At 46.3% G+C, this 27,681-nt stretch overlaps 1 protein-coding gene across 6 annotated transcripts in view; it reads right to left on the bottom strand.

Moving 5' to 3' along the window:
• Positions 1-415: 415 nt before the first annotated feature.
• Positions 416-27,681, bottom strand: part of fhod1 (formin homology 2 domain containing 1) — a 50,110-nt gene continuing 22,844 nt past the window's right edge. Inside the window, exons 4-28 of one of the 6 annotated variants that reach the window (XM_026176129.2) lie at positions 23,099-23,166; positions 20,558-20,663; positions 19,563-19,657; positions 19,376-19,487; positions 19,093-19,187; positions 18,872-19,015; positions 17,925-18,394; positions 16,485-16,592; positions 15,807-15,896; positions 15,007-15,033; positions 14,496-14,546; positions 11,853-12,010; positions 11,641-11,697; positions 11,396-11,533; positions 11,108-11,274; positions 9,862-10,458; positions 9,104-9,259; positions 8,822-9,004; positions 8,556-8,675; positions 6,691-6,852; positions 6,421-6,611; positions 6,110-6,302; positions 5,266-5,443; positions 4,338-4,514; positions 416-2,843 (exon numbers count right to left, since the gene is read on the bottom strand). In XM_026176129.2, coding sequence (XP_026031914.2) covers positions 2,758-2,843; positions 4,338-4,514; positions 5,266-5,443; positions 6,110-6,302; positions 6,421-6,611; positions 6,691-6,852; positions 8,556-8,675; positions 8,822-9,004; positions 9,104-9,259; positions 9,862-10,458; positions 11,108-11,274; positions 11,396-11,533; positions 11,641-11,697; positions 11,853-12,010; positions 14,496-14,546; positions 15,007-15,033; positions 15,807-15,896; positions 16,485-16,592; positions 17,925-18,394; positions 18,872-19,015; positions 19,093-19,187; positions 19,376-19,487; positions 19,563-19,657; positions 20,558-20,663; positions 23,099-23,166 — 3,929 coding nt within the window. In that variant the 3' untranslated portion in view covers positions 416-2,757. The remainder of the gene's footprint in view (positions 2,844-4,337; positions 4,515-5,265; positions 5,444-6,109; positions 6,303-6,420; positions 6,612-6,690; positions 6,853-8,555; positions 8,676-8,821; positions 9,005-9,103; positions 9,260-9,861; positions 10,459-11,107; positions 11,275-11,395; positions 11,534-11,640; positions 11,698-11,852; positions 12,011-14,495; positions 14,547-15,006; positions 15,034-15,806; positions 15,897-16,484; positions 16,593-17,924; positions 18,395-18,871; positions 19,016-19,092; positions 19,188-19,375; positions 19,488-19,562; positions 19,658-20,557; positions 20,664-23,098; positions 23,167-27,681) is intronic. The other 5 variants (XM_026176158.2, XM_026176139.2, XM_080300779.1 and 2 more) reach the window with 5 other exon arrangements.

Consider the following 27,681-nt stretch of genomic DNA (forward strand, 5'->3'; position numbering starts at 1 on the left):
ACTTGGGTTAGACCATACACACATCAGGAAAGTGTTTAATGAGGTTTTAAATCACCAGATTAAAGAATCTGTTTCCCCTCAGGCTTCTTTTTGTAACCTCAGTTTCTTTAACACACAAGCTTTGGCTGTCCATCTTCTATCTACAGTCTTTGGTTTGCAGCTTCATATTGCTGCATTGTTGAATGCGTCATTCCAGCGTGCTGAAAACCCACAGAGGCTGCTGTAAGTGTTGGAGAGCAGCTGTTTAGCATGCAGAGTGGAAAAGGAAGGCGTTGCTTTAATCTGTGGGAAATGAAGGGTGTGGAGCCACTGCAGGTGTAGTGGGTGGATGTCCAGTGGAAGAATATAACATGAGGCACGAGGAACGTGACAATATTGTTGTGTGGAGTGAATGAACAGACTGCAAACACGTCTCTCTTCTTAAAAATCTTTATTAATTATACAAGCGACACATTCAACCATCCATTTAATATTTTTATAAAATGTTCGTCTTGCTCTTTAAGTTAAAACAAAGTCGTCATCTGTTTGTGAATGAAAAAAAAAAATATGTGAAGAAGCTTTTCACACAAACTGACCTGAAGTCAGCCGCAGAAAGAAACCATAAAAACACCTCAGAGTGCCAAAAACACCAAGACCGACGCACACTGTTAGTCCTGTAATCTCACACACACACACACACACACACACACACACACACACACACACACACACACACACGTTTGTACCACGTAAGTGATTTTAGGTTTTAATCCAACTTTTTTTTTTAACATGTGTGATTAAAATTTTCCAAACTGAGCATTAATCGGTTTGAAGACCACGCCTCCACGAGGGCCCGAGTCCGTGTGACCACGCCTTCCAGTCCGTGCCATGTGTTTTGACCTGATGAGCCCACGTTCACCTTGAATTTAAATAAAACTATACAACTGTCAAGTTTTTAAACAGACCACCTTTGTGCCGTTTGTGACGCTGCAACAGCAAACTCTGCAAACTCTTCAACTCTGTGCAGGTCGGAGTGCAATTCAGCTTCAGGATGACAAATCTAACAAGAATCTGACCTTTTATTTGCAACGTATTCCTCAGATAATCCTCAGAACAGCCACTAAATGGACCCTGCTGTTTGATAATTATGTCAGCTGAGCTTTCTATGAAGTACATTTGCCTCCAAATCCATCAAACACACTTTCACTTACTTAGGAAAACAGGTTTAAAATTGTAATTTTATTATGATATTTTCTAAAGTCTCACAGTCTCCGGGTTTAAAGTTAAAACAGACCAGTTAATGAGCTAAACGTGAGGATATTTCACACACTTCAATAAGTTAAATATATTCACCAGCCTGTCGTTTCTATTGAATTTTAAAGTTTACCCTCTGAGGGAGGAAACTCGCAGCCATTTCTGCTGAACTCTCAGACTCTTCCTGATCCTTCGCTGACAGTTTTTGGCTGTGAAATAAAGAATTTGAGGCCATCCAGTAACGAACCTTTAACAGAAGAGTCCATCCTGTGGAATACGACAGTAAAAATAAAGCTTAGCTTTGCATAAAAACTGGACATGCAGAGAACTGGAGCCTGGATCACCTGACAGCAGCGGTAAAGCCCACCAATTAAAAATGTTTTATGTGCCGGATGACTTCTTTCCCTCGATTTCATTTTTGAGGACGGGCGTTTGGACGTGGCCAGTAAAACTAACTCGGACTGCTCCCATGCCAGTTTCACTCATGTCATGTTCAGACTCAAGCGCATCATCTCACTGTTCTCTCTGGCATTAAATCTGCATCCACCTTTGCAGACGTGCTCTGAAACTACACACTGTTGTGGCTCCCTTATTATATACTTTTTAAACTTAAATTTAGGAAAAGTTCATATTAAGAACAGCTGTGAAATTTTATTCCCAGTTTATAATTTAAGGAGCGAAACTGTTCCTTCACATCGCTGATGGTCTGTTTACACGCGCTCTAAAGATTATGGTAACACTCCAGTCCAGCAGGTGGCGGTAACGCAGAAGACTGAACAACAAAAATGAGCAGGTACAAGCGACGCGTGTCGGAGAGGCCATGCTCGACTTAAAGCAAACACACAGACTATAAACTGGGGACTTCCCAAAGTTATCTTAAAGTCAGTGAAAATGTAACAAAATACCAAAAGTTTCAATTTAAACTAATCACCAAAAAAACCCAGAAACAACTTTCAAAACAACAAACCGCCGGCCTTCTAAAACAGCCGGGGTGGCGTGCCCGAGCGTGCCACGTGTTCAAAACCCAGAAACTGTTTTGAGATCTCGATGAGCTCGAGCCGAGAGTCAGACAGGAAGAGACACACAGACAGTGACACTTCAGAGCCAGCGGCGATTCAAGTTAAAACAAACATGGGAGCAGTTCGAGAGGTCGAAGGCTTTGCTGTGCTTCTGCTCGCATTTCATTTATCCGACTCTCACACTTTCAGTTCTGGACGGACACCTGACAACGACACCTTAAACTCATTTCTCAGTAAGACCGCAGCTCTGCGTCCAGATTTCCTCGTGAGCATCTAAATGTTTCAAAGCTGCAGGAAACCAGTAAAAATCTGTCACGCGGGAAAAATTCTTCTCACAACTATTTCTACAGCAAAGTGTCCGAACAGCTGCGGCAGATGTGCCGGTGGAGGAGTCTCCAAATGCAGAGCGCACGTCTCCCGACGTCTGCTGGAGCCGCTCAGCTGGTCTGGGTTCAGTCTCTGTAATCAATAGTTCGCCGATTTATCGATCAGCTGCAGTCGCAGCTCAGACTCTGTCTCCTGCCGTCTTGTTGTTGAGTCCCAGAGCCTGAACCACGTCCACACTGAGGCCGCTCTTCAGAGTCCTCCTCACTGAAACACACAGAAACAACGTCAGCATTACAGGAAGCTGGGGCTCAACTTTCTTCTTCATTGATTTTGATTCTTTTCACAAAACTCTTCAGAAAATCTTCAGCCCAAAAATAAAAAGTTTAAAATATCTCCTGCCTACGTCTTAGAACAGACCAAAGAGGAGGCTCGGGTGGACCAGCGACTCCCCGCTTCTGCCTGATAACAACTATTTTACTTGGAAGAAGAAAAAAAACCAGCCATTTATCTGCTCCTAGAAGAGAACGCTTCAGGAACTCGTTCCTACAGGTCTTCATAACACGTCTTTCTGTGCTATTCCACACATATTTCTCTATTATACCATCTTTCAGCCTTTTTCTCAGATTTATAGCGTAAATGTACTAATTACTCATGTAATCTGCACTAGTTTCTTGCACAGTGTCAGTTTTAGTCATGCAAATGTAAATAATCATCATCATCATCATCATCTCCTCGAATCTGAGAAGCCAGAAGCTGCAGATTTGTGCGTCTTTTGCTTTAAAACACCTCGTGAAGGTCAAACACTCCAAAAATGTTCCAATCAAAGATTGCAGTTTATCGCACTGCCGCCAAGTTACTTAGAAATGAGTCTGCAGCCTGCGAGCAGCAGTTCATCGTGTCCTGCGCTCAGCAGTAGGATGATGATGATTATCTGCTGCTGTGGACAGATTTACTGAGGAAGTGCAAACAGTGATATGAAGCTGCACAGATATCAGCTTGTTTTGGACACACAGCTGCTGTTGTGTCTCCACGCAGTCTGAACCAGACTGAAGCTCAGAGGACTCGACCTTCAGCAGGACGGGTCCCTAAACCTTAAATAACACAGCAGGGGAACCTGAGGGGCAGCCGCTTCCCCTCGCTCAGGTTTCGCTTTTCAGGTCGTCCTTTGGAAAGCAGCGTTGCGTTCGTCAGTTTAAACTGTGAGTGGAAAAAAGTGACTAAAGTAAAACAAAAAGAAGCTTTGAAGAATTCTCAAAAGCAAAAATTTAAACATGAGTGAAACCGTCTTCAGCTGTGTTTGACCAAAATCATAAAATTCACTAAAATTAAATAAACAAATACATAAACGTGAAAGATTTAAAAAAGAAAAAAAAGAAATGTGGTTTTTCTTCCGGGTGCCCCTCAGCAGGCTTCTGAAAGTTAGCCAGTTAGAAGAAAGCACGTATGGAGGGCGGAGCTTAAAGAGACAGGCGCTCATTTCAGACAGATGATGAACTACATGAGACTCATTTAAATGAAAATGCTGATTTTAAGCCAATAGACTGCTTTTGCAGAAATGCACCCTGGGAGTTGAAGTCACATAAAGCCTCGACTACACTCTGTTAGGGACGGCTGGAGACCCGAAGGCTCAGCAAAGCCAACACAGCCTAAATGCTCCGCCCACAAGTCTGCAAGGTCACAAAAAATTAGGCACGTCCTCGCACTCACCATCTGATGACGTCACAGGGAATCAATATTAAGAAGTAAATTCATACTCACGGGACTTCCTATTCAGTCGGGACCGCTTGCGGTTCTTGGGGCTGGACGATCTGCCGGAGGGATTCTGGGTAACAGACTTGACGAGTCGGTCCATGATCTCATCTGTGGCGTCGTCCTGGGAGCTCGTCTCGTCTTCTTTGGCTAAAGACATCTTGGGCGGCTCCACCCGGCCGAGACCTGAGGACCAGAACCGGAACATTAGCCACGAGCAGGAACGCGATAAGGAGCAGGGCGAGGGCGCCTGGGTGTTCCCATCCCCAGCTGCTCGAACTAGTTCAGAGTTTAGTAGTATTTATCCCAATTTTCTAACTTTCGGCTTAATTTCAGTGTGACGCAGCATCTGCCAGACTCACTAGACGTCCGAATATTTAACAGTAAAAACGAAATTAATTCAGAGCGTGCCGAAACAATCGCTCATTACGTTATTTATAAATGGAGTCATTATGTTGATGGAAATGTTCGGAAAAGAAAACTTTTTTTCATTTTAACCAACCAGAGTAACTCTGAATGAGTCCTGAAGGACGTTTCTACAGCGTCCGGTGGAGCGGCGCCGGCCGCTGATGGCTCTACTCAGATTTAAGCAAAAGAAAATGATTTCACTTTTTTCTCTGCAGCTCCAGCAGAGGTGAAAATATTCAATTTTTCATGCTTTCCAATAAAAAAGAAAAAGCTGATTTAGCGTGTCTGAGTTCAAATCACGACGCAGTCACATTTTTCTGCGTCCTCACTCCGATGACATCAAAATGTGGGGAATGTCGTGCTGCAGACCGGATCTCTATGTCTGATTTTACTGGTTGAACGCTCATTTCTAGCAAAAGCAGCACGAGCCTGACGGCCTTAAAGTTAAACTGATGCCGGAGGTGAACGTGGCGCTGACAGTCAGTTATTGTGGGAGTCGTGTGGAGGTGAAGAAAGCTGCTGGTCTTACTGCGGACGGCTCGGGAGCGCCTCAGGCCTCTCTGATCACAGTTCAGGGTGCTGCTGCGACTGATCAGCAGGTTCTTCATGTTCTCATGCTCCTCCTCCTGATCTTGGTCTGCCTCCGCTGCCATAGAAACGGGGGACGGGCTGTCCGGACGTGACACCGCCCCTGAAAACTTCTCCGTCTGAGCACGGGAGAAAGAGGATAAGCCCACTTTAGAATATAATATCTGTAAACAGTGATTTAATCTCTAGATTGTAAATGTTTTCTTTTATTCCTCTCTGTTCAACAGTGAATTCTGGTGGCATCCTCTAAGGATCGAAGAAGCGTCACAAACTGCAGTTCCTTGAGTGGCCACTGGAGGCATACTCCAAAAGTGAGTCACTCCCCATAGACTTCCATGTTAAAATATCCAACTTTACAGCAGAGTTAAACGCATTTACAGCCTGCTGCAGAAAAATGTTTTGGTCTGTGAAGCTGATTTCCTCCTTTGCAATAATCACACAGGCAGTAAACTGATTTATACCTCGTCCACTTGAATTTAATTAAAGCCTGAAGATGGAGGCGTGGCGGCTCTGATTGAGAGGTGTGTTTGCAGTGGTTTAAATTGTACTGAAAGATCATCAGAGAAGTTCAGTGAGATTCAACCATTATGTGAATCTGCCATTTAAAAACTACAAACCTGGGAAGCTAGAAGTCTGTGGGCTTTGGTGCCGTTCTCTAATTAATACAAATATTTGATATTCTATGTAGATAACGGTGTTAACTGATTGGCACTGGCTTAAATCAAGTAACTCAGATTTTGTGATTCTGTTGCCGCTGACCTCTGACATGCAGGGGAGAGTCTTACCTCGGTGATCATCTTTCCTCGCGTCTTGGTGCGCTCTCGGTGAACTGCGCGTTTCCGTTTGATGGTGAGCACTCGCTCTCTGGTGGTGCGATATTCCAGAGCGAACTCGCTGATGATCCGACAGAAATTTGTCACCTTGACGTCTCTGACCGAAGACGACGGCTGACCCAGGAACAGCAGGAAGGAGTGGAACCTGGAGGAGGAGGAGGTCAGTGCATCATCGTGCCGAGGACAGTGTGTGTGTGTGTGTGTGTGTGTGTGTGTGTGTGTGTGTGTGTGTGTGTGTGTGCGCGCGCATGCTGATGTGTCACCTGTTGATGACTCTCCTGTGGACGACCTTCAGGATGATGATCCTCTGCGTGCAGTCCTTCAGGAAGTCCGTTAGTTTGTTCTTCAGCGCCGCTTTGGTTTCATGTTTGGCCACCACCTTCAGGTTGTCCCATGATGCTTTGCAGCGTCTCTCAAGCTGGACCAGGTTCTCCGATAGCAGCTCAAAGTCCACCTGGAGAAAAAAGTAAACTAGTCAGCACCAGGCGATTTTACATCAGGGCGGCGTGAAGGTGAGAAGGACTGAACTGTACTTTGGCCGAGCGGGTGATGGCGGGGATCTCAGAGTAGACGTCAGAGGATTCTGGGTAATTTTCCACCACCAGGTTACAGGTGTGATGAAGCAGAGACTGACGGTGAACCGTGTCCTTCACCTCCACCACTTTCTCCAGGTAACTCAGCTCAAAGCCTTTAGCCTGCGCACACACACGCACACACAGATTCAGAGGACGATGTTTGATCTCCGCCTGAAATCTCCAATCTTGACTCTTTGTTTAGAGGAATAACAAACTGGCCCTCGCTGTCAGAGATACGTTTGGATGTAAACAAAGCACCGTGCACGTGTTTGAGATTCTTACCCATCACAGAGGCGTCTCATTGGCCAGATCTAAGATCCCAGACGAACTACCGCTTGAAGACACGCAACCATGGTAACCAAACCCCACCCATGACATGATCCAAGTAATGATTAGCACATGTGAAAAGTACACTACACCCAGTAAAGTAAAGATACTTGAACTAATAGATCATCACCATCCAGCAGTGTCTGTTGCATTGTGGGATATTATATTACAACATTCCCACAGAAATAGCTTGGACGTGGTGTAGTGTCCAGCAAAACAGCCCTGCAGCGCTCTAACTGTTCTTTGTGACTTCAGCGAGGTCAAACAGCTGGGATCACTTCCTGGGATCTGTTTTTCTGACTCCACTGATTTATCAATGATAAATTAGTACATCAGAGGATTTGAATAAATACATATGTGCAGGCTTTTTAAAGGCCTGATTCAGAGTGCCAGCACGTGGAAATAAAGCTTAAATCAAGCTCTTTCAACCTGATTTTATCTCACTTTTAATAACGTGCAAATATATAAACACAAATGAAAGCTTCAGCCGAAAGTCCGTTTGAGAGCACAAACCTCCCTCTTGACACAGTACCGCAAAATCTGAGCTTTCCCTTTAGAAATGTAAAATGCTGCTGTGTATTTATTCTAGCTTGGTTTGCTAGTCTGTAACCTTTACAGTTTAAACTGTGCTGTCATGATGATGAGGAAGATGGCGACGACATCCTAACAGCGCCTTCAATCCCCTTCTGTTAGGGCAGCAAACACGATGCACAGCCTCTGGAACAGCCCTGCTGTGGTTTATGTTCAGTTCTCTTTGATGTGATAAAGTGAGGAGGACAGCAGCTGTTAGCAGACCTGCTGCTACATCCTTTTTAATCAGCCATTCAATATTTTAAGCCCTGGTTCGTTTACTGTCACAGATCATAAAACTCTTCCTAAACACCGATGTATTCAGTTTTTATAAAGAAGTCGGGGAATAAACATCTGCTTCCATCTTCCTGTGAGTAACCGTGCATACAGCCTGTCTGTGAACAGCAGGGTGCAGTGAAGGAAACGTGAGGCTGCGGCTCTCGTGTTGTGTAGCAGCTGCTGTCGGCTCAGATTGAAGCACCGCTGACCTCCCTGCTGCTGACTGGCTGCAGTCAGAGTGCTGTCACATGTCGCTGAACCACCAGGGAAAAGTGTTTTTAACCTGACAACCACACTACTCTGTGCGGCAGCTGTTCAGTTTATTTGGATACGTCTGGAATATGTTATCACTGCCTGCTGCAGCAGTAAAATCCCTCATATGCAAGTATGTTTACTTTAATGACGTGTACAAACCGCACGTGAGTTTTTCTAACCATGGAGAGATTCACATTTCCTGCTGCGAGAGTTGAGTTTCTACACCTCTTGTCATGTGTGTGTTTGTCTATTTAGACAGCTTTGTGGGTACAGTTAGGATTGTGTTAGGGTGAGGCTGAGGGTTAGGCTGAGCGGCTAGGGAAAGCATTATGTCCTCACTAGGATATCAAACTAGAATGTGCGTGCGTGCGTGGGGTTGGGTCCCTCCTCACGTTGGAGCTGTTGAGGAAGTTTCCGATGGCGAGCAGCGTCGCCAGGATTCTCCTGAAGGTCTGATTGGAGGCGAGCTGCTCCATGCCGAGCTTCAGGTCAAACAGCGGTTCGGCTATCTCCTGCAGGGGCGACACAGTCACAGGCTCAGCATTGCAGTATAACAGCCTAACTATAATCAGATCCAGTTTTTCTGTAATCTTGCTGAGCTGAACTCAGGTGACTTTCAGGTGTAAATCTTCTAATGATCTGCAATCAGCTCGCTTACCTTCTCCAGAGCCTCGTAGTTCAGTTTGAAGGCCCAGAGCTGAAGGCGGGGGGTCAGGCCATTGATGGAGGCCAGGGTGAGCAGGAACTGCTCTGCTGTGCCCAGAGGGAGGTCGGGATTGGCGAGCTGAGCCTCCTGGATCTTCTGCTTCTCCTCCTCTGTGGGGGTCATGGTCAGGATCTTCTGCTCAGGACAGAGAGAGGGCCCATAGCGTTAAAGTTGAAGATGAAACAGCAGATGGATCAGACTGTGATCCGTCCGCACACAGGAAGTCACCCCTACCTCGATGCCCTCTTTGCTAATGGCGAACTCGTCGAAGCTGAGAATGGCCGACTTGATGACGTGGATCGCTGGCAGGACGGTCATACCGATGTTGATGGCGTTACTCCTCTTTGAGTCCAGAACCAGAATCTCAGTCTTCTTGGTCTCCGGTCCTTTCTGCACACAAGCGACATGTTAGAAACGCGACGAGTGCGACAGTTTTCCTGCTCAATAATTCCTCCTCCAGCTTTGGAAGAGAGCCGCTCGAGCGCGACTAGCAGTGTCAGCGCTTCCTGTGATGTCATAAAGTTACACAGTAACACTTCTTAACAATCATCACTTTTAATGGTAAACTGATAATTGGTTAAACTAAACACACTGATCATGTTCATTTTCTGTTTAGTATTCACTGCTTGTTTAATTTGTGGTTTGAGTTGAAACATTAAATGGTAAATGGCCTGTATTTATATAGCGCTTTACTTAGTCCCTAAGGACCCCAAAGCGCTTTACATATCCAGTCATTCACCCATTCACACACACATTCGCACACTGGTGATGGCAGCTACATTAAGTGTAAAAGTGAAGGGATTTTACAGCCCGCTGGAGCCCCCTGGTGGTCAAACTGTGGCAGACCGCTTTAAATGAGCTCGTATGTGTTTGACATTGGATACCCTTTCTGCAGCCCGCCTTTTTACAGCCTCTCGAGTGCATCTCATTTTGCTCTGTGGGTCTCAGGCAGGGTTTTAAGTTTTTTTTAAGAGAATCTATCATCCACCCACCTTGGTTACAGGGAGCTCCTTGCCTTTGGACTCAAACAGATGCTCGAGGCGGGCGGTGTCCACCGCCACCTTATCCAGAGACGCCCACACCGTCCCCCGACCGAAGCGACACTTCTTCGGTCCGTCTGCCTGCTTCAGCTCCTTCCAGAACAGCTTCACCGTCTTCTTCTTCTTCTGAGAGGCCTCAAGAAGAGGAGGAGGGGGGACACCTGGTGGAGGTGGAGGAGGAGGGGGTGCGAGGCCTCCCGGTGGAGGAGGTGGAGGAGGGGGTGCAAGACCTCCCGGTAGAGGAGGTGGAGGAGGAGGGGGAGGAGCCCCCGGCATGCCAGGAGGGGGAGGAGGAGGGGGAGGGATTCCAGAGAGGGTGAAGGATGAAGCGGAGCTGTCGAAGGTGTCTATGTCCAGGACGTCGATGTCCTCCTCGTCCAGCAGGTCAGAAAAGTCCAGGTCCTTGATGCGTAGGGCGGCGGCGCTCGGCTGCAGCTGGTCCCAGGCGTCGTTGGAGCTGCCGGGGCCTAGCGGGGTCATCTGGGTGGTGTCCAGACTGGCGGCGTGCGCCTCGGTGTCGATGCTGCTCTGGTGCCGGATGTAACGCTTCTGATGGTGGATGGAGACACATTTATCAGCTTTACGTTCAACCTTCAAACTGCACACATGAGCCAAAACATGATGCGGCCCCGCAACTCCACCTGCTCTTTAGCACCAACGTGAAGCCAGCGGGCCTCAAACTGGAGCCACTGATGCAGGCGGGTGTGGGAGGGGCTACAACAAGAAAGCAGCACCACTTTAATAAAACAGAGGAGCTGCAGAAGCATGCTCTCTGTTATTATTGCATGTCATGACTTGTAGAATAAATTTCATGAACAGCAAACGCTGATTTGTTCTGCTCGCCATGAACGTCGTGTCTCAGAAATGACCTCAGCACTCGTTACAGGAACTCTGCTGAGCTCCTCACGACATTTCAGAGAATCTCTAGAGTCCTGTTGGAGAAGTTCAGCTCCTCACCTGAATGTTCTCATAGACCCAAGAAACTCTACTTATCCAGACCATCAGGTTTTGGCTCATGCCTGCACAGTAACTCGGTGCATCAACTAAAACCCGATTCACTTTAAAGATAGATGCAGATAAGTGACTAAAGAACGAAGGATAAACCGAGTACAGAAACACTGCTTTTAAAAACCTGCGGATCCGCAGAGAAGAAGAAGAAAAACATCTGCAGACAGAATAACGTCCTTCATGTTCTGACCTGTTCTTCAGCCAGTCGGGCTCGTGCCGCCTGCGTTGAGCCTTCCAGACTCTCCAGCTCTGCCCTGCGGGAGGCGCTGCTCTCGTTGGAGGTGGAGGACTCTGCCGAGCGCGCTTTGAAGCTGGACAGACGCTCAGTCACACGACCCCGAGCAGCCACATCGTCACCTGATGGGAAAGGGAACGAAATCACAAAAGAACAGAAGAACGTTTTTGCAACTTTATTTATTGTCATAATATTAATAAAGTCTGGGATGTGCAGCGAGCTGCAGAAAAGCGGCTCTCTCACCAGGCACGAAGCTCCTCTCTTCTTCATTGGTGTCTGCAGCTGCAGAGGGGCTCATGGGTCCCGTCTTTGAGTAGAGCATGTCGAGCATGAACTTTGTGTCGTTGGATAACGTGCTGCCCTGTCGCTGCACAAGCGGTGCTGCAGACAAAAACACTGGTTTTTAAGTTTATGCCAACAGACTGATTCAGGAGAAGATGTCCTGCAGTTCCTGTCTCTGCCTGTAGAGGGCAGCTGTAGGCTCTCACCTGGGTCATCCTGGGAGTCTGAATGTCCGTTTGTTTCCAAACTGCTTGATGTTGAGTCTGAACACACACACGAAGCAGAAGAGTGGCTGTCAGCTCACACATTCACTTAATCTGGAGTCACAGGAGCAGCATTAACACCATCACACAGTAACAGAACCACGTGTACATCAGGAGGCTGTGTGCAGCTCTCTGACTGTAATGTGAAGCTTTACCGTGACGTGACGGCACTTCGGCTGCGCCCTCGTCCGCTGTCCCCTCCAAAGTTGACGTTACGGCATCATCAAGTGAGGGCAACTTAATCTCGCTCAAGTCTTTAGTTTTTCGCTTCCTCTGCCACTGTTGGGCAGCCAGGATGCGCAGGAAGGCGTCTCTGAGAAAAGAGAGAGGAGAGGGGGGAAGGGATTAGACCTGATCCCAGACTTCGAGGCTGCTTTGAGGAGCCGGGAGGCAAACTCTGGACTTCTCGCGTCAAGTTAAAGAGGACCTTTTCAGTCTCTTCTCTTATTTCCCCGTCTTCTTCTGATCGTTGCACTTTTGGACGATCATATTAAACAAAGGTTTGGCCAAAGTTTCAAGTAAATAGGTCAACATATTTAAAAGCTCAGGTGCTACTTATGGAGGTTTGCCAATCAGGAGGCAAATTTAAGTGGAAAAGGTCCCCCTTAAGTTACTTTAATACCGAATCATCGCAGTCAAACTGATCTCAGATTCATTTTTATTCTCAACTGCAAACCAAACCAGATTAAACACCAGCAATTAGACTCCACCCAGAGTTACAAAAGACAAAACCAAACCAAACTCAGGACCGGAGGACGCGGTCAGCCCCACCACCAGCAACACACCCCTCCCCCCACATCCGCAGCACTGAAACATCCCACCGGTGCAGATTTATGACTTTAATATGTCAGGATTTGGACGGACCGCTGAGCCGCGGAGCCAACAAACACACACAAACCCAAACACATAATTTTTATATGGTGTTTTTATTATTCAGTTGTTCTTGGCCACCAAAGAATCTCTTCTCATTTCAGCGTTCAGAGGTCCGCGCTAATTTAACATTTTCTAGTTAATTTTATGAAATGAGACGCTCTTTGGTCACATGAGGGGGTCAGTGTGGATGCATGGTAATCATAATGTGTCTGTTTGTGACAGCGTGTAGTTTCCTCATCGATGACTGGTTCTACAAAGAAAAAAGAAAAAGAAAAAAAAAAAAGCTGTGAGTAGGAGAGACTCACAAAACGATTGGTCCCAAAGTTGGAGCCAGCGATGGGCTCCTCTAAGAAAAGTCATATTTAGATAAAAGTGGAGCAGAAGCAGGAGACGCTTCTGAAAAGTCCAAACCACCTTCCAAACATAACCGACTGTGTTACTGCTGAAAACAGGGCCGTGTGGGCTGTTTTCTCACTCTTTGTGGTTGTTTTGCATCTTTTATCTGAGGTCACTTCGTACAGAGACACGGGGGTCCTTGGTTATCGCTGCCCATCCACGCCTGTAGTCACTTTGAAAGCATAAAGAGTATTTTGTAACGTTTCCGTAAAATGTGCAGAAACTTTGCATTAGTTACATATTCAGACAGAAATATTATTATATCATCTTTGATTAGTTTAAAGTCTTTAATAGTGGCAGAGATTTGGAGGCGTCTTAAGAGGTTTCTCTCAGCCAAGTGGAGAGAAACACTTCTTATGTGAGAAATTGTTTTTACACAAGTTTTAGCTGCAAGCATACTAAAAAGTATGCTATACCATGTATATCAATACACATGTAGTTAGCTTATTTGTACCAGTACAGTGCAGTACAGTGGAGTGGAGAGCGGTACTTTTGGAGATGGAGCGGGTCCAGGTCCGGGGGACCGCAGAGCTGCCGGGTTCGGCTCTGCGATCGACGATCTGGGCTTCACGTCTGTGTTTAGTGGCTGCAGCTGCCTCCCAAAAATCACACAGCTACATTTTTGCTTCACTTTATGAGTTTCTATTGTTCTGGTCTGAACCACAGGAGGACAACAGATCCAGACCAGGACCAGGACCAAGAGAAAACTACAGCAGGGTTTGTGTGCTGGGAAATAGATAATCTACATTTAGCACAGAGATACTGGAGGCTTTGCTTGTGCTTCTCATTTGTGTGAGACTTGAGCTGAGAACATTAGAGACAGCGTCACTTTGAGCTTCTTTGATCCGTTGCTGCACATCCTGCTGCAAAATGTGACCCCGCAGCAGCTAAAGACCCTGACATGCACACAGACTGCATGTAACATGTGACAATGCATGAATGCATCCAACGCATGTTTCCATGCTACATCCCGCTGCTACAAACAAGCTTCAGCTTTCTTTGAAGGAATCCATGTCCATCTACTCTGAGCGTTTCCTTTTACAGTGCTGCTTTCTCTCTTTGGTCAGTCGACACAGAACGGCAGCCATCGTTGGCTGAAAGATCACGACGAGACCGTGCACGGCGTCATTACACCGAACGACATCGGCACGATTCTTTCACGCCGGTCGCCTCGTTTGAAAACCCAAAATGACATAAAAGCAGCAGCCTTAAATCTGCATTAAGGGAGTTTAAATGTCACTCAGACAGCGTCATAACACACAACCCAACCCACTGAGGTGATGCAGTCCAACCAACACACACACACACACACACACACACACACACACACACACACACACACACGGGTGAGATACCGTCACTTTGAATCACATGAATTAATCACTTCCCGTTGACTCACCTTTACTCCAAACTACAAAGAGTCCTAAAGTTGATTTCAGTGATGACACACACAACCCAAACACAATCACCAGAGCCCGACAACCATCCCTGCAACTCCCAGCATGCAGTGGGGCTGCACCAGTACTTACTCAAACTTCCTCAGCACCGGCTTGTCCTGATTTACATTACAGTCAATTGGGCTGTAGAGACACAATACACATCTGAGCATGACACACACACGCACACGCACACCAGCAGGCTTTCATCATCCTGTTCAGGCAGCAGTTGCATGCTGGTAACCGGCTACTTTAACGTAAAACCTGCTGACAGGTGCTCAGCTGCATAAAAACCCTTAAAGGAGCCCCTTCAAAGTCAGACCTCTGTATCTGTGGCCCAGCTTCTAACAATGAGACAATCCAGAGAATCACGTAAAAAAGCAGAAACCGAAACCAAACAAATAGAGCCTGAAAAGAAAAGTGTTCAGCACTGAGAGATGAATGAGGTCAGTTAAAGGTTCCGCTCCCTTATCGAAGCACCTGAATCCAGCCTGATGTACAAAAGTGTTACTAGTCAAAGACTCATTTTATGCAGCTGAACACCAGACTGACGACTACAGACACACAGGACGATGAGGAGGAGCAGGAGGAGACGTGTACTTACCAGAGGAGCTCCTCATCCTCCCCAGAGCTGGGAGAGGAATAAAAGGAGACGGGAAAAAAAAAAAAGGAGCAGGAATTTTGGAGGAGAGACAAACAGACAACACATTATAATGTTATAACTGAAAGAGGAAGTGCGCCGAGAGTAAAGAGTAATAACGGCGAGAGCGAACGAAGACGCTGCGGCTGAACTTTTTACCGTCTGCAGCCCTTCTTACTGCATCGTCACAGTTTTTATCAAACTGAAAATCAGAGCCAAAAATCATCTTTGACAAAAAAAACTAAAAGAAAAGGTAACGAGACAACAACAACTTAAACATGGAAGAAAAAGTTCAACTAAAATGATCCAAAAAGATAAAAACGTCAGATTTTAAAAGATCGCAATAAAGATGATAACAGATAAGATAAAGAAACAGTCCTAAAAAAGTATCGTTTTAGAAATAAATAAAAACAACGTCAGGAAATTATCCAGGAAAACTGACATAATCCATCTCAAAATAATAATTACATTTTCCATAAAATTATCTGGATGCTCTATACACGGGATTGAACGGGAAAACATCAGCCAGGAATTTAAACACAGAATATAATCAAGTTTTTATAAAAGAAAAATAATGAAGGTCACAGATTAAAATAACCCACAAAGTTCCAGAACAACGCTGGACCATTTAAAAGGCTAAACCTGATCCCTCCTGCAGTGATGACCCTGCACAGCGATGCCAGAGACGCGTGGTTTAACCGTCCGTTAAACAAACAAACAGAAAAAACAGAGCGCCCCCCCCAAAAATCAACTGATTCACTTACTTCGCTTTAGTTTTGGGCTCCGTCTTGTTGTCGAGCTGCTGCAGATTCGACTGGGAATTCTCGCGCAGAGAGAGATCTGGCGAGGATGGACTGTAACACACACACACACACACAGAAGAGAGTGAGACTGCTTTAAAAACATTGCTCTCTGCCAGTTCATTCCACCACTGCTCTGTGTGTGTGTGTGTGTGTGTGTGTGTGTGTGTGTGTGTGTGTGTGTGTGTGTGTGGCTCCACGTCTGCAGCGACCATCAAGAAAATCAGTGCTACTGTCAGCGTCTGGCTGGTCAGTGAGGAACATGTGACCAGATGTTAGATGAACCCTTAATGAGTTCCTGTTACAGCAGGTTTTTCACAGAGCTGTGTGGACAGCAGAGTGGATGTGAGTAAGACTGAAAGCTAAAAGTTCAGCTACACCAGTTTACACAATAGTTGCCTTAAGCTTGTGTGGTATGAGAAATATACATGATAGTGAGAAACGCATGTTATTGGTCTGTGATTTTGCAACAAAACGTAAAATAAATAATGACAGTGATTGTGAATCCTAAAGGGACTGAAGGCATGGCAGCGGACAGAGTGCTGCAGGCAACACTAGCATGACTGCAGAGTGTTTGTTAGTCGACAGCAGACAGGCAGGAGTCCTGGTTGCAGGTTTGAGGTCGGTCTCAGTGCTACAGACCTGCAGTCGGCCCGATGCTCCTCAGAGATGGAGCTGGTTTTGGAGAAGAACCTGGACTTCCTGCTTAGACCCAGAGACGACATGTGGTGGCTGAGGAAAGAGCGACTCCTAGTGGTCAAGATGCAGGACAGCACAGCGAGGGAGAGAGAGAGAGGGGGGAGGGAATCGGTGGTTAAATCAGAGACAGAACCGACACCAAGACACCCAGATGAGGGGGGAAAAAAAAAAACAAAAAACCCCAAACAGAAAAAGAGCCCGAGATAAGAGGAAGAAAAAACATAACCAGAGGTGAGAGAAGGCGTCCACGGTGGTGTGATTTGTTGAAAATCACCACAACTGGAAAATCCTCCTGATTATTCTGCCATCATGACAATAATCACCTTTAAAAATATTTACACCCGTTTTTAAAATCAAACCAGTCACTTAACTAAAACAAGAAAACTTAGAATGTTTAGGCCAGCGGTGGGGATCTCCAGGCCTCGAGGGCCGGTGTCCTGCAGGTTTTAGATCTCACCCTGGGTCAGCACACCTCAATCACATGATTAGGCCTCTGGAGAACTTCAAGACATGTTGAGGAAGTCATTTAGACATTTAAATCAGCTGTGTTGGATCAAGGACACATCTAAAACCTGCAGGACACCGGCCCTCGAGGCCTGCAGTTTCTCCAGGCGGTGGTACATGTTCAAATAAGGACCACATGAAGAACAGGATGCAACGTTTCCCAGCAAAACATTCCTCTGCAGTGACAGGATCGCTGCTCCTCACGTCAGCCGTTTTCAGTGTTTCTGTTGTTATGGCTGATTGGTGTTTAGATTATAATATAGATCATGACGGTTTCACGAACTCGAACAAGTCTTGGTTGTGAACCCAGAATGACTGAAACCAGTTTCCCCTCTGGCTCTGCAATGACTAAAACACGACTAACATTCAACCTGCCGGCGTCCCTTTAAACGCCCGTTTCTGCAGAGGCCAAACACGAGCAGAAAGGTTTACCCGCTGAGGACAAACATTCCTGCTGATTGAACTCACAGAAAAGCTGCTTCCAAACAAAACACGCCCCCCGTCTCCCCCCCTCCTCGCTCCGTCTGTCGGGCTAAACTTGGTAAACTGAGCAGCGGGAGAAGGCGACGGCGCAGACCACAGCACCCGAGGGAGACGCAGTCTGACCGCTGCCTCCGATTAACAGCCGACACGGCGTTTGACCTGCAGGAGAGTCACGATTGCAGGAAGGACTTCAGGTCGTTTCCTCCCACAAACCTGCAGAAAAGCACGCTTGCACATCTGAACCTTCGCTACTGCCTCGATTTCAGGTTTCTACTTGGGCTCCGTTTAGCGAAACGTCTGGAGCTGTTGAATGTTATACTAGCTCTCATTGATTCGTCTAATTGATTATTAATGATCAGAATCAAGAGGTAAAGGTCACGAGCAGAGTGAACTCACGGGCTTGGCGGCGTTTTTGTTCCCTGCTCCGTGTCCACGGTGCCGTTGGGGGACATGTGGGGCGGCAGCGGAGATTCTGTCCGGGATCCGGACGGACTGGAGGAGGAGCTGCTGTGCTCGGAGGCCAGCGGGGACGAGGCCCTGCTGCCGAGACCTGCCGTGGGGCTCGGGGAGGAGATGACCGGGGAGACGGTGGGAGACGCAGCGGGGGAGACTGTGGGAGACGCAGCGGGGGAGGTGGCTGGTGACACTGAGGAGTTGACAGAAGATGACAAGAAGAGGGTAGGAGTGGTTGGGGCGGTGGAGGGAGATGAGGACGTGGGCGAGGTGCGGGCGTTGAGAAGATTCTGACTGGACAAGTGGCGGCGGCCCCTTGATCCGTCCTGCTCGCCGGTCGCCAACTTTCGTCTCTCTTTACGTAGGAGGGGGGAGGAGTCATCCACCTCACCGTCTTCGTACTTCAGAGTATTCTGCACACACGCACACACACACACACACACACACACACACAGAAAGACTGAGCATGCTCTAAGATCCCTCATATAAGGGGTAACAGAAGTCACATGACTGAATGATGATGTGCTGGTTACAGATGTGCGGCTCATAAATCCAATGCTTCTCATATTAGCGCCATAAATCCTGCGATTGCTGCTCGTTACACACTGAAGCGGCATCACTGTGCACACACATCCTAAATCTCGCCGTATCAGCACTCAATGTTGGGATGTTGTGCAAAATGCAAATAAAGCCGAGATGGAGCCACGATTTTTTATTGATAACAGTAAATGTTTTTAAAGGTTGAACTACAGCAGGGCAGCTGTAGCACTCAGGACCTGCTGGCAGGGCGCTTTCACCGAGAGACTTTCACTGAAAAAGACGTCTGTTTGGAGGCAGCACGTGTTCCTCAAAAATGGAAATGTATTTAAATCCCCGTTTCTCGTCGTTACCTCGTATATGGTGAACTGCGTCCGCAGGTCTGGCTCCGTCCCCTTGTTGTTCATGTGTTTGCGGATGACGGCCTCCATCCCCAGCAGCTCCAGCTTGTCCGTCACATCGTAGAACGAGTCCTGGTCCGGGAGCGCCACCAGAGTCTGAGAAGCACACGGAGGAGTGAGTTTGTACTTCCCAACTTCTGACCTTCTCGCTTACATTTGGAAATTTTGCTTACCTTGTTGATGAGTGTCATGGCAAACACGAGCAGCTCCGTGTCGGCGCCGTTCCTCTCCTCCAGGACCTCCATCATATAACTCCATGGCTTCGCAGCTGCCAGACACACACAAAAACACGTGATCATCATACGGCTGAGCACCTGGTGAAGCTACCCACGTCACATTCAGGGCATCCGTCTAGGAAGAGGTGATAGGTCACATGGAGCAGCTAATGAGAGTAAACGTTACAGACACGTTATATGTGATCTTACATAAAACCATCATCTGCGTTTTTGTGCGCACCTCTCTGTCCAGCCACGGTGTTGACGGCTCTGATGAGCAGAGGACTGTTGGACTCCGAGTACTCCACGAAGACGATGAGCAGCTTCAGGGCAGTTTTCACCACCAGGCGAGACTAAAACAGAAAAACGTGTTGAGTGTTTGACCAGCAGGTGGCGTCGCACCACTGCTCTGAGGTCCGAGGACTCACCGAACTTCCCGTCAGCGTGTACAGCCACTGCACCGTCTCGTTGTGGTTGATCACTCCGTTCATGCCGTCCACAAACAGCATGATCTGACTGAGAGCTGAGGACACACAGACCGATGGATGAGCGCTGGCGTTTCCACAGGAGGCTCCAGCAGCTGCAGACTATAATCTGCAGCGCTGACTCAGCTTTCTGTGGGTTTGCTGGACTTGTGAAGCCGAAGCTCCGTTTCCATTCTGACCGAACACGAGAGCATGCGCCGATCCGAGCACGCGGCCCCAGGTCTGCGCTTCTGCGCTGGCGCCGTCGGCACGTTCCTAGCGAAAGCGCCAAGTTTCACTGCTGCCACTGTTTGCGTTCCTGTCATTTGGGTGAAATTGTGCCTGCTGGGCAGAAAGTGCTGCAGCTGACACAATAATTTACACATTTGTGCTTCTGGGCTTGTTTTTCCTTTTCCAGTTATACTAAAAGCTTCCAGCTGATCCAAAATGCTGTAATTCAAAGTAACCTCAGTAAGCTTTACAGCAAATCTCACCATTAAAAAACACACAACACACATCTAAACTTTGCATCAACTGAACCAATATTCGAGTTCGTCTACTATAACCTTCTGATATTAAATTAAACTAAATCAATTTTCCTGTTAAACTGAAGCTGGTGTTAATGTTCGTGTGTCACTGTAGATCTCCTAAACGCCCGAGCAGGTGGATTACCTGCAGGATTATGAGCTGTGTTAACTAAATAGTCCTACAGTTAAACACAAACCTTCACATCAGGCACGTTCACTGAGTGAATATCTGCTTCAGACAGGCTTCTCACAGATCTGTGTTCAGCCGTGTGACAGCTCAGGCACGATGAAGTTAGCGGAGCGTTTTTGGGATTTACAAATGCTTTTTCACCTTATGTGATTGACCTCTGTGCTCTGAGCATCTCTGCGCACACGCAAACATTCAAAGGTTTCACAGCCTCCCTTTAATCCTCAGAGTCGGTGGAGTCTCACCTCTCAGGATGTAGTTCTGGTAGTTGTGGTCGGCCTCCGCCCCGACTTTAATGAAACACGTCAGCCCGTCAGAGGCCACGAACTCTGGAACCAGGTCTTTATCATCCTACAGACAGAAAAGACTCGTTTAGGAGACCGTTCCAGCCGGTGTTACAGAGACAGAGCTCCTGCTGCAGAGGCAGTCACACTGCAGCTTGTTTTTAATACTGAAGTGAAGTCAGACCTTTGTTCCCTGAGGTTAGCCTGCAAGGCAGCGGCTCCTCACAGGTAACAACAGCTCGCACAGACAGAAGCATGAAGCAACACATTAATATGTCAACAGTTAATCTCAAGAACTTCAGGCCAGTTTATGTGCTGACCTTCAGAGTCTGTCGTTTCACAGATATGGCTCATGTGACTTTTGTGCTGTATGTGTTTATATTATCTTTGCTGATGGATTAATATAGAAACAGGATGTCCCCGCAGCTGCTTCTCAGGGTGAAGCCAGTTTCTCATATAATCAAACTCATATAATAATCAAATATTTCCTCATATTTTGCCTTTGAAATGCCAGTGCTGCAGCGTGGGGAAGGCAAGTGTGGGAATGTGGTGTTGAAGTGTATTGTTATGCCTCGAAGTGGCCTCGAGCAGTAAGAAGCCACTCGCTGATGAACTTTGATCAGGAACACCAAACTCGGCTCCTGCAGTCACTTGTTTTCCTAACGTGTGCGTTCTTGTGAGTCTGACTTTGTGTCAGAGTCAGCTGCAGTTACAACATTCATGCCAACGGCCACTGAAGAAATCTGAAGACTGTCTCATAATTACCAGATATTACAGGAACCAGCAGCAGTGTGACCTGTGTGACCCATTTCCTTTAATCATGCAGGATAAACAGATCCGAGAGGGTTGTTCGAATTTTTGTTTGAAGCTTTAAACAGCTGGTTTGCATTTAAGACGTTTTTACATCATCGTTAGCCAAAGACACTACATCAGGTGGCTGCCATTAATTATTTCCACTTTTAGAGGAGATTCTTTTTTCTAATGTTAATCAGAATAAACCTAAAAAAATCTACGTAGCAACCAGAGAAACTAAAACTACAGCCACAGAGCAAACAACAGGTGCAGGCGTCTCCCAGGCTCTAGCTCAGACTACTAGACTAGTCTCCAACCTTTTTTGCGCCACGGACCGGTTTATGCCCGACAATATTTTCATGGACCGGCCTTTAAGGTGTCACGGATAAATACAACAAAATAAAACTAGTACCGGTACTGAAAAAAATAAGATTTATTTATAACACACGTAAAAAGACCCAGGAAAACCGAGTTACCGATAAAAACGATGACAAAAATAACGCTGAAAACCGATAAAAACCCTGAAAACCATACATTTCAGACCTGAGCCTCAACTCTCGCAGCCGGTACCAAAGACTCATGGACCAGTACCGGTCCGAGGCCCGGGGGTTGGGGACCGCTGTACTAGACGAATGCAATCAAGACCTCAGCTGAAAAGAAGTACAGTATTTTTTGGACTATAAGGCACATTAAGCGAAACAAAACAGTCAGATAAGTCAACTTTACTCAACTCATTCTTCTTGCTTCCTCCACTTCTGTACCATTGATTCATTAATGCTGAATTCTCTGGCAGCTGCTCTATTCCCATGTTGTTGCAGTATATTAATGACTAACCTCGTATTGTGGATGGATTATCTCAGTTGTTCTCCTGACTGAAGTCTGGTCCGTTTAAAGCATCCTGCCATGCGATTGCATTTGTCTCTAACCATCGGGAACCCTCGAGTTCACTTTTATCCAGTGGAAAAGCGTTAGCGTTCATCCTCCAGCTTCACTGCGTTTATGTTATGCTAACATAGCTGTGTCGCTAGCACATCATTATATACCAGCTAGCCCAACTTCAGTAACCCTACAAACGTCACTGCTGTTTAGTTTTCTGTCTTCATTTATGTTGGAAGTGATAACAGAGCTGTACGTTTGAATTTTTTCAGAAATCTCTCAGTCAGAACATGCTATATCATGCTTAGGTAACTAGCGAGCTAACTTCCTGCTAACATCTAACTCCGTTAAATTGAATAAATTCTGTTTTCATGGATGCCTGGATGTTAAACTTAATTGTTACACCTGGTAAAGCAGCAACGCTGATCATTTTATTAAAGACAAAAGAAATTGCACAGGTTTTACCTTTCAGTGATGCTGCAGTGTTTTGGACTTGAAAGGACGGAGTTTAGGACCCAGATTACTCTGGGAGACTCCTGACTATGGTAGCTGTAGTGCTCTGACAATCCATCAAGCAGTGCAGCTTCGTAGCTTACCAAAGACTTACCAAAAAAATTTTGACAGATTGTTAAGCGCTGTGTAGCACATAAAATCGGTTCTAGGTCAGTGAGCACAACCAGAATTCATACATAAGGCGCACTGTCGATTTTTGAGAAAATGAAAGGATTTTAAGTGCGCCTTATAGTGCGGAAAACACGGTAAAATCATTTCACGTGAGTGTAAGCTGAGCTGTGCTTAAACGAGAAGTAAAGTTCTGACAGGTGAGCGTGTTACCTGGAAGAGCTGTTTGAGAGAGAAGAGGGACCGCCGGAGTTCTGGACCCTGGGAGTTGTAAAGTTTCTCTGAAACACAAGGACAGATGCAGGAAGTCACTTCATAACCAGTGGTGACATAAAAACGTCAATACTGTGGAAGTACCACAAGCCTGACTTCCCTTAAACAGAGGATGGAGATGGGGGGGGGGCTAAAAACAACAATTTCCAGTTTTTTTACCCCCTACCACAGCCTCTGATTTTCTCAGTATCAATGGTATGTTTGAAATGTAGCCGTTCAGAAGAAAAGGCTCATTTCTGATGACACAACAGTTTAAGTGAATCTAAACCAAAATATCGTTCAAATATCATCAATTGCACAAAATCCTCAAACACTCCTTTTACTTTCATTTAAACACAGTGAATCTCTGCAGAGAGCTGAGCAGGAATGACTGATTTCCACTTAGATGAACATTAAGCGTCTTTACTGCTCTTAAACACAGACTACACCTGTGCAGGTGATGTGCACGTACAGGTCTCTTTAATCCAGGAGGAGTGGTGCAGGTTTCTGAAATTTGAGTCAGGTCAGATCAGGACTCTCAGGTCCACGACAACACAAACACGAGCAATCAGAAAACAAACAAACCTGCAGTTCATCAAACAAACAGCAGGTGGTGCAAAGAAGCTACAGCAGAGGAGACCACACTCATTAAAAAGCTCAATTAAAATGTGCGTTTTCTGACTCCATTTCCACTGCTCAGTGCACCAACCACAAGTATCTTACAACCAGAATGAATGAGTGAGCCCCTGCAGTTTCAGTTGCATGCTCTGCCTTTAAGCACACTTTGGAATTTCTGTGTGAAACTTGACATTCTGCCCGTGTTAGCCAGTAACTGCTGTTTCAGTTGTAAACAGCACTCAGTCTATAGGAGTGAGCTTGCACTAGTCTCTGCTCAGTTTCATGGTCATGGTCGGTCAGCGACACTGTCATCCACCTGTATGCAAAGCTCCACCAAGGCTCAAATTTTCCTCCACGACAGATGCAAATGGCGTCAAAAAGCATCAAACTGATGTCTCACAATTTTTCGTTACCTTCTTCTGTGAATTTATGAAACTGTAACACAAAAATTAAAGATCAAAGTCAATATCTGGCTCTGAATCAGCTACAATGTAACCAAGACAGACTTCTCAGAAAATTTCATGCAAATCGCTTCATAATCCTAATTACAAACAAGCTGAACCAATCCCGTGTCCTCTTTGGTGACACCAATGACCCCATAAATCTGTGTTCTGACCTTGTTTTGGGGAGCCGGGAGAGGACTTCCTTTCTACTTTTTATTTTTATTTTTTAATCTCCCATTAGATGGAGCCTTAGCTTTTTTCTTACAGCAGAACCATAATTAATATGTTCAGGTTTTACTGGTTTCCAGAGTCTGACTGGACCACTGCAGGTTGTGGAAACACTGCCCCCTGTCCTGCAGGCGGCCTCGTAACCACGTGTGAGCCTTCAGGCTCAGGCCTCTTGAGACTGGCACCAAAAATGAGTCAATCCCCACAGACTCCCAAAAAAATCCAACTTCAGCATTAAAAGGCATATTTATAGCCTGGTACAAAATAAATGCATAGTTTCCACTTTAATCACAACAGGACCTTTTTAAAAACACCTGTTTTGGTCAAATCTTAAATTTAAGGGCTTGGCTGCTTTGATTGTGCCGCCGTGATGATACAGGGAGCTGTAACTGCTACACCTCTGAACCGGGCCTCCACACCATGTTTTAGGAACAATTATCTGACAATAACTCTGCTTTCTGTTACAGCTCGTCTAAGAAGTTTGTGCTTCGGTCTCGCATGCACCTGAGAGCTGCGTGCATCTGTTATATACCAGTCAGACACTTTTGGTTGCAATGCGATTTGTGTGTCCACTCAGAGTACTGACCTTAAAGGTCAACACTGTCTGGGACATTAGAAACGTATCAGCATCGTGCTCAGAGACGTCTCCTCTATTCCTCAAGAGCTCTGGGAAATAATCTCAATCTGATGCTGAAGCTAAATAAACTGGAGACAGTTTGAGTGAAAGTAGAGAAACAGAACTGATTATAAGAGTTCATGAGAAACTGACTCTGGAACACAAATCAAAGCAAGGAAAAAAAAAAAAAGGGATATGAAACAGAAATAAATAGAAACACGCAGTAACCAGGGCCTATCGCAGAGGGAGGAAGTCACGGGAGGTGTACGTCGCTACAGCCACATAAACATAAATCACTCCTGAATGGCCCGCGATCACCAGCAGCCGCTCGTACACAAATACTGACTGATCGATTTTATACAAGTGTGATTGGCTGGCAGCTATGACATCTAACCAAAACAAGGAAGTTCAGTGTTTACACGTCAGACAGTTAAGAGCCTCTTTAATGATGAGGGATGTTTGCATGTTATCAAAACACAATCGTGCACAGAGTTCTCTTCAGACGGAGACGGATGTCAGGTGGACGAGCGTGGAGAGACACATTTCCTCCATCGCCCTCGGCGCTACAGTGACGCCAGCCCTGCAGAAATAACAGGGGCTTAATAGAAACTTGTGACGAACAGCTTTGCAGCCTGATGTTAAACGGCTGGAGAAATATTTCAGCGGACGGCGTGACATTTCTAAATCTGACAGAGCCATCCAGAAAAGCTGCTCGTCAGCACGATCAGAAGAAAGCGTCGCAGGAGCGATTCCCGACACCTGCAGGGAAAGTGAGGACACACACCTGCAACGGCCACTTTCATCGGTTTGCATCTGCACTGAGTTTGTACGATGTAATAGCCAGCCTGCAGTTGGAATGGCAACAATCACAACAACAAGATAGAGGATGTTGTGTGTTTGTTGCGAGTCCTGGTTTTAAGATGGTGACAGAGTTGACAGTGGGGTTTCCACCAGAAATATTATGAAGCTTTGAAAGCTTCTACCAGCTACCAGCACTACTTCGACTAAACTGCTTAATTTAAAGGTGAAAATCTGCTTTCAGTCACATCTTAATTGATTTAAAAAATAAATAAATAAATAAATAAATAAATAAATCCACTATGCAGGTGTCCAAAAGGCAAAAATGGCCACAAAATCTTGGACATGACTGTAATTCGGGCCTATTTTCTGTTGCGGATGCGTACAGATATAGAAGATAAACCTGAATGGTCACGCTCAGGGGGCATCTCTTATCTTAGCTCCTGTCTCTTTAAGGCGACACATGAAAAGCTCCAGCTGTTCTGATTGGTCAGCTGGTTACAGCATACTGTGACCCTGATTTCTTTAGGAGCTGCTGGTTGGTAACCAACGTGCACGATGATAGGAGAATCAGAGCCAGGACAAGTAACACCTCCTGTAGAAGTCCCTCTGTTACTCGGTCACCGATCTCTGATGGTTTGCAGTGGGATGATTTGTTCTTCCCCAAACTTTGCTCCTGTGTCTCACATTAAAGCTGCAGCTGGTGTGTTCGTCTTTCAGAGGCTCAACTGAAACTCCTCAGTGGGCAGAGGCGACTTATCATTTCAAACTAAATTACAGCTGACAGATGAATAGTTGGTGATATTTCAGACAAACAGAGTGAGGGAGATTACAGAGGTGCAGACACAGGCAGGCGGGGGGAGGGGGCCGCTGCTGGGTTCCTGTCAGCGGACACGAACACAAATAAAGCTCAATCTGAGGAGCTTTACCAACGTCCGCCCCGACGGCCTCCTGCAGCTCTGAGGCTTAAAACAAAGGCTCCAATCAGCCCAGAGTCAGTCTGCACATCTGGGATGACAAAGATGGAGCTGAATGGAAACAAGTCCTAAAATATTTCACAACCGCTCCAGTGTTTCACCACAGAGCCAAAAATAAAAAAAGATGACGTCAGAGGGGTGAGTGTTCGCTTCACCACAGAGTCACAGGAGCCACTCTAGCTCCAGTTTGCTGAGGGAACCAATACTGGTCTAGCTCTCGAAGACTGGAGTTGGACACCCCTGCCCATCAATAATACAAAGAATAACCCAACAATCAAATAACCCCCTATGAGCAAAGACTCTGGTGACAGTGGGAATGAAAAACTCCCTTTTAACAGGAAGAAACCTCCAGCAGAACCAGGCTCAGGGAGGGGCGGGGCCATCTGAAGTGACTGGTTGGGGTGAGAGAAGGAAGACATGCTGTGGAACAGAGGCAGAGATGAATAATAACTGATGATTACATGCAGAGTGGTGTGTAAGCTCATAGAGTGAAAAAGAAACAGTGCATCATGGGAAGCCGCCAGCAGCCTACACATATTGCAGCATAAGTAAGGGAGGATTCAGGGTCACGTGATCCAGGCTGTGCTCTCACCTATGTGTGCGTTCAATACTTTTAATTATGTACTACAAATATTAGAAGATGTGTCATATTTTTAATGACTGGCTGAGGAAGACCATGAAAATCAGACACCGCCCTGTGTCACAGCTCAGGCCCAACATGCTCCTGTACTTGATCCCACCAACAATATGTTAGCCTAATGCTGAAGAGGCAGAGTGGGGAGCAGCAGGCTGGAGGCGTACTAAGAGCATGAATCCTGAACTCAGAGAGTCAGCAGAGAAAGCCAGGCTTGTTTACTGACACAG

Source organism: Astatotilapia calliptera, chromosome 1, assembly GCF_964374335.1.
Source record: "Astatotilapia calliptera chromosome 1, fAstCal68.1, whole genome shotgun sequence".
NCBI lineage: Eukaryota > Metazoa > Chordata > Actinopteri > Cichliformes > Cichlidae > Astatotilapia > Astatotilapia calliptera.